Below are 5,666 nucleotides of genomic sequence, written 5' to 3'. Positions count from 1 at the left end.
GGGCAGAGGCACCAGCAACAGCTATTGGACAGTCCCATCTCTGAAGACCTCGGGGCATCTCAGCCCTGCCCAGCCCACCTCTCCCCACCTTCACCCCCAGTGATCACCCACTTGGCACTCTGGACTGGTCAGGCTGGACTCTGAGCTGAGGCCTTGCCCAGGAGGCCACCTGCAGAACCAAAATTGTTTCCAGCCCCTTGAGACCCCACCACGTGTGCCTACTGGTCACCAGGAAGTACCTTTATTTCTGCTTCAAACCATGTAACAAGGGGGCTATAATTCAGACCTGGGCCATGAACAGGGAAGGGCAGGACTGTGGGCCTGACCAGACCCCGGGAGACAGGAAGTGGCTGTTCAGCTCTGCCCGCAGGGTGTCCCACCAGGCCTGGCCCTGTCTGTTCATCAGCCCGGCTACCTGGAGTTTTAAGGCCCTCTCAGCAGCTGGAGAGCAGAGACTGGCCCCATCTTTGTCCTATCACTGGGCCGGGTGTACCTTGTCCTCGGAGCCAGCACACTTGCCGCCAGCATCGTCCACAGCCTTCCCTGATGCTCCCGGTAGACTTGGGGAGGGGGCTGCAGAAACATAAGGCCTCTGTGTCGGTGGGGGGCTGCAGCCGGGGTGGATCCCAGGGGCCTGCAGTGAGCCTAGGCTGGGGTGGTCAAGACTTCCTCATGGTCAGGTGCTAGGCCAAGGAGGGGGGTTGGAGCTGGGGTTGGAGCTGGGCTCTGGGAGCAGGAGCGCCCCCACATACATCAGAGTAAAGGGGGTGGCACAGTGAAAGGGGTCCAGGCAGACCCAGGGGCCTCCCTAGAGCCCATGTCCCAATGGGTACCCAAGGGACGGTCCCTGATGTTATCCTGGGTCCTGGACAGGAACTAACAAGAGACTGAGGGTGCTTTGGGCAGAGGTGGGGGCTGGGCCTAGGCAGACTCCTTTTAGGCTCATGCTGTAGCAGGCTCACTGACCAGTTGGGCAGCTACCCCAGGCAGAGCTGAGGTTTGGGGAACGGGAGAGACAGACAGGGTGCTAAGTGACTCCAGCTGTGGCTGAATTCACTTCCTCCCCAGGGGACAGATCTCCAGGGGTGTCCAGAAGACAAAACCTCCCAGGACACAGCTCATGCTCCCTCTCCAGCTCCCAGTGGCTCTCAGAGCCTTCACAGAGGCTGCCATTGCTCTCAGCCTGCTGTCTCTCCTGTGCCTCAGGCCTGGCCTCAGCTGACCCCTCTCTTGCTCACATGGTCCTCCTCCTGGAGGACCTTTAAACAGGTATCTTCAGCCTTTATTTTCTTTTATTTTTTGAGTCAGAGTCTCACTGTCTTCCAGGCTGGAGTGCAGTGGCACACTCATGGCCACCACAGCCTCGACCTGCTGGGTTCAGATGATCCTTCCACCTCAGCCTTCCAAGAAGCTGGAACTACAGACTTGTGCCACCATGCCCAGCTAACTTTTTGATTTATTGTACAGACAAGTTGCCCAGGATGGTCTCGAACCCATGGGATCAGGCAATTCTCTTACCTCTGTCTCCCAAAGTGCTGGAATTACAGGCATGAGCCACCATGCCCAGCTACTTCCAGCCTTTATTTTTATTTTTTTATTTTTTGAGTTGGAGTCTCACTCTGTCACCCAGGCTAGAGTGCAGTGGCACACTACTGGCCACCGCAGTCTCAACCTGCTTGGCTCCAGAGATCCTTCCGCCTCAGCCTTCCAAGTAGCTGGAACTATAGGCGTGCGCTACCATGCCCAGCTAATTTTTGATTTATTGTAGAGACCAGGTCTCGTCAAGTTGCCTGAGTGGGTCTCAAACGGCGGGCTTAGGCAATTCATTCACCTTGGCCTCCCAAAGTGCTGGGATGACAGACTGAGCCATGGAGCCCAGCCATACCTTCAGCCTTTAAACAGGCACCTGCAACTGGGACGGGAATCTGCCACCAGGCCAGCCCAACCCTGTCAAGTGCATCTGCACCCTCACCCCTTCCAGCCCGAGTGGACAAGGCACATCTGTTCCAAAGGTGCTGGATAAATGAGGAGGCCTGGCTGGTGAGGGGTGGGAACATGTGGTCACTCATTCAACAAGTGTTTACAGAGAGGTAACAGACAGAGGATCCAAGGGCAGACAGTTGGGCGGGCATGAGCAGGCTGGAGGGGACAAGGCCCTGCTTGCAGGAGTGACAGAAGGAGGCCTACTTCTGACCCAGCCAGTGGCCACCCCCTCCTCCCTCACTCACCAGCAGCAGCCTGGCTCTGGGATCCCTCTGGGGGCCAGCACAGCTCTCCACTTTCCACGGCACCTGCCTCACTGGACTCCACCACGATGGAGGGCAGCCGCTGGCCCAGCCGAGGGCCCTTCCCCCAGGTGCCCGCCGCAGCCTTCAGGGAGGGTGGGCAGGAATCAGGGTGATGCCAGGCCAGGGGCTCCCACTTCCCTCCAACTCCTGTCCTGCACCTTGCCCCACTCGAAGGGTCAGGGACCCTCCCGCCCAGTCCTCAGAGCAGGGGTGAGCTCATGTGTGTTTGCACATCCCCGAGAGGTGTCCCAGCCCCTCCCCTCCCCCACCACAGTGAGGTGGGACACTCAACCCCTGGGTTCACAGCTCTCCAGGGGGCATCCCACGACCCACCTGGGTTCAGCCCCCAAGAGCCCATTTCACAGACTGAGTCTGAGGCTGGAGAGGCCAAGGTCACCAGGTGTGAGCCCAGGGCTTCTGCACACACCTAGCAGCTTTCTGAAGATGGAGTCCTGTGCAACCCCTTCCTGGGGTCTTTCCTGCTGGGCCCTTGGCCTCCTCCGGGCTCAGAGGAGCTGGCAAGAAGTTGCCATGGCAACCCTAGGATGCTGGGCTTGCTCTCGACTCATTGTTCAGTGCCATAGGCGCGTGCGGGGGCTGCCTCCCAGCCCTCCCGATGCCCTTGGCATCTCTGCCTCCCATTCATGCCTTCCAGGTCACAGTGCTACGTGCATGTCCCTCAGTACCCGTGGCCCTGGCCTACGTGCCTGTCCCCATGCCTTTGCTGGGGCAGACTCCCCTTCCTGGGGCTCCCTGCCTCCCATCCCTCTCACCTAGAGGGGCAGCTGCTGGTGTTTATCCACCTTCCCTTAGGGGCACATGGACCCAAGCACAGGCAGGCACATAGGTGGGACTTGGCAGAACGTCCCCAAGACCCTCACGGCAGAAGCCCATGGACAGTTTGTTTTGGGGCTTGTTCCCGGGCTCCCACCCAGGCTCTTTCAACCAAGTACCACAGGGGATGGGTGTCACTGGACTGGGATATCTGTGGAATTAAGGAGCAGATGAGCCTCAGAGGACAGCAGAGCAGGGACCCAGCCCTGCCCCAAAGGCTGGACCCTCCTGGGTGCCCCCCTTGTGCTGACATTGCCAGGTCAGGGGCTCCTTCCCCAGTCTGGAATCCCCCCACGTGACACTCTCCTTCCTGCCCTCAAGGTGTGCTGCTCAGCCCCGAGTGCACCCCTTGGAGCTTGGAGCTCCGAGGTCTGGTGGTCCTTTTTCTGCCCACCCTGCCAGGGAGGCTGTGTCTACAACCCCAGACTCCAGACCGGCCTCTGTGTGACTCTGGACTGATCACCTCTCTCTGGCCCCACTGTTCCTGACGAGAAGAATGGCCTGACCACAGTATTCAGAATATTAAGACTGCAACCCCTGTGTAGGAGCTTTTTAGTTTCATCGACAGCTCTCCACACTCTCCTTCCACCCTGCCCCAGAAGGCTGGAGGTGGGGGCAGGGCAGCAAAGGGCAAAGTGTGTTTTGGGGAACAACCCCTGGGTTCCCAGTCAGGAAGGAATGCTGAGTGAGCCAAGGCAGCTTGTCTTCTAGTGCATGATCCACTACACATTTATAAAAGAGCGACCCAGATGGGTCAACTGAGGCTGGCAGTGAAGCAAGGTATGTCCCAAGTCATGGGCCGGGGTTTGAGGCTGGCTCCCTCCTGTCCCTCCAGGACCCCTACCACATACCTTCCCTGCAAGGCCTCCGGCCCCCTTCTCAGGGCCCAGCTCTGACGTGGCGGGCTGGGGGGTGCTCATGTTGCCACCACTGCTGAGCTGCAGGAGGACAGGGAGAAGAGATGAGGTGTCCACTGCAGGTCAATGCTAGATCCCACCCTCCTCCAGAACCTTCAGTCCACCCCACCCAGGCCCATTACCCACAGCTCCAACCAGACCTCTACCATGGCTGCTCCCTGCCCAAGCCCGCCATCAGAAAGGGCACTGGACATTTGCCACACAATGTGTCCATGGCTGTAGGGGGCAGGAGAGGGAGAGGTTGACTCAGCCTTGTGACCCAGGAAGGCTTCCTGGAAGAAGGTGAGCTGATCTGAAAGCATGAGGGGTGAGCAGGAGGCAGCCAGGCTAGTTGGGAGGACAGAAGCATGTTCTGAGACAGGAAATTGTGTGAGAAGGACACAGAGTGTCCAAGGGACCCCAGTGGGTTTCTGAAACAAGAGACTGAGAGTAGCAGGGACTGAGTTAGGGTAGGGCCCACGCCAAGGTGCCAGTTGCTCCCTGAGTACACACACCCACACACCCAGAGCCAGGCCCTGGCACCCACAGTCAGGGAAACTGACATCCTGCCCACACTTGGCCACACCCACTCTGGTGGGGACCAGGGACAAGGGATCCCAGAGCTAGTACAGCAAGGATTCTGGGAAGAGGGTCCCCACCAGGAACCACCCACACTGGCCTCAGACTCTCCACTTGCACTTGGGCTAGGTGGGCTCTTGGGGCCATGCCCAGGCCAGAGGCAGAAATGGGGCGGGGTCTGGCAGGCAGGGACCTAACTGCAGGCTGGAAGGTAGCAGGGGGCCACAGACAGGGGAGGGATGCTGGGAGGGGAAGGGGCAGAGGGAGTGCAGTGACCAGCCAGATGGGATGGCTGTGATGCCCACTGAGGTGTGGAGGGTGGTCCCTGCCCGCCAGCAAGTAGGGAGGCCTGCTATTCTGGAAAATGAGCTTTCTTTCAACCCACCATCTGGCTCAGGTCAGCTTGGGTCCCACTAAGGCCTCGGGAAGGCTGGGAGAGGCATGTGCTGCCCAGACCTGGGGGCAGTGGGCAGCTGAGCCACACTCTCCTGGGCTCCACCCAATGCTGTGACCCACCCTCTACTCTTGGGTCTGTCCCTCCATCGAACCCTTCCACGGACCCCCTCCCAGGACCCCAAAACCCAGACTAGAGCCCAGGGCAGCCAGGACAGAGGTCCAACAGCAGAGAAGGAAGCAGAGGGAGAGGTATGAAAATCACTAGCCACAGAGACAAGGCAAAGAGGCGACAGAGCTGGAGACAGAGGAAAAAGAGAGACCGAGAGAAGACAGATCAGACCAGAGGTGAGAGCACGCAGAGACGGGAAGGGTGAAGGAGACGTGACAGACCTGTCACTTGGAGTCACCGGGGCGTCAGAACCAAGTGTCCAAGGACTACCTCCCCGCGGCCTCACGCCAGGGTCCGGTGCCAGCCGGGGCCCCGCACATCGAGGCTCCACCACCACACTCCGTGGCTCCCGGGCGTGCGGGCCAGGGACGCGGGCGCAGCCCCGGCACGCTGTGCCCCCAGCAGGCGCCTACCGCCCCAGGCTGACCACGGAACCTTCCCGGGAAGCTCCGACTCCAAGGTCCCCAAGCACCCCTCCTCCTCCTCTCCCACCCTCCCCACCCG

General features: G+C 59.9%; 1 protein-coding gene across 1 annotated transcript; it reads right to left on the bottom strand.

The window, feature by feature from the left end:
* Positions 1-219: 219 nt before the first annotated feature.
* On the bottom strand, positions 220-5,570 carry LOC103272540 (protein LBH). The gene is made up of 4 exons (XM_008070033.1): positions 5,384-5,570; positions 3,974-4,060; positions 2,229-2,370; positions 220-573 (listed from the first exon to the last, which is right to left on the bottom strand). The coding sequence occupies exons 2-4, from the start codon at positions 4,040-4,042 to the stop codon at positions 476-478; spliced, it is 309 nt and encodes a 102-aa protein (XP_008068224.1). The 5' UTR covers positions 4,043-4,060; positions 5,384-5,570; the 3' UTR covers positions 220-475.
* Between the last annotated feature and the right edge of the window lie 96 nt (positions 5,571-5,666).

Source organism: Carlito syrichta, unplaced genomic scaffold, assembly GCF_000164805.1.
Source record: "Carlito syrichta isolate Samal-C Ts95f unplaced genomic scaffold, Tarsius_syrichta-2.0.1 Scaffold111531, whole genome shotgun sequence".
In the NCBI taxonomy this organism is placed as follows: Eukaryota; Metazoa; Chordata; class Mammalia; order Primates; family Tarsiidae; genus Carlito; species Carlito syrichta.
This window is presented reverse-complemented; position numbering and strand designations above follow the sequence as displayed.

What these genes read in the sequence shown, in the direction of transcription:
- LOC103272540 (XM_008070033.1), bottom strand. Translation starts at nt 4,042, where the DNA reads ATGAGCACCCCCCAGCCCGCCACGTCAGAGCTGGGCCCTGAGAAGGGG. An exon ending in CCGGAGGCCTTGCAGGGAAG is followed by an intron (nt 2,371 to 3,973) that starts GTATGTGGTAGG and finishes CCCTCCCTGAAG; the next exon opens with GCTGCGGCGGGCACCTGGGG. An exon ending in CCAGAGCCAGGCTGCTGCTG is followed by an intron (nt 574 to 2,228) that starts GTGAGTGAGGGA and finishes ATGTTTCTGCAG; the next exon opens with CCCCCTCCCCAAGTCTACCG.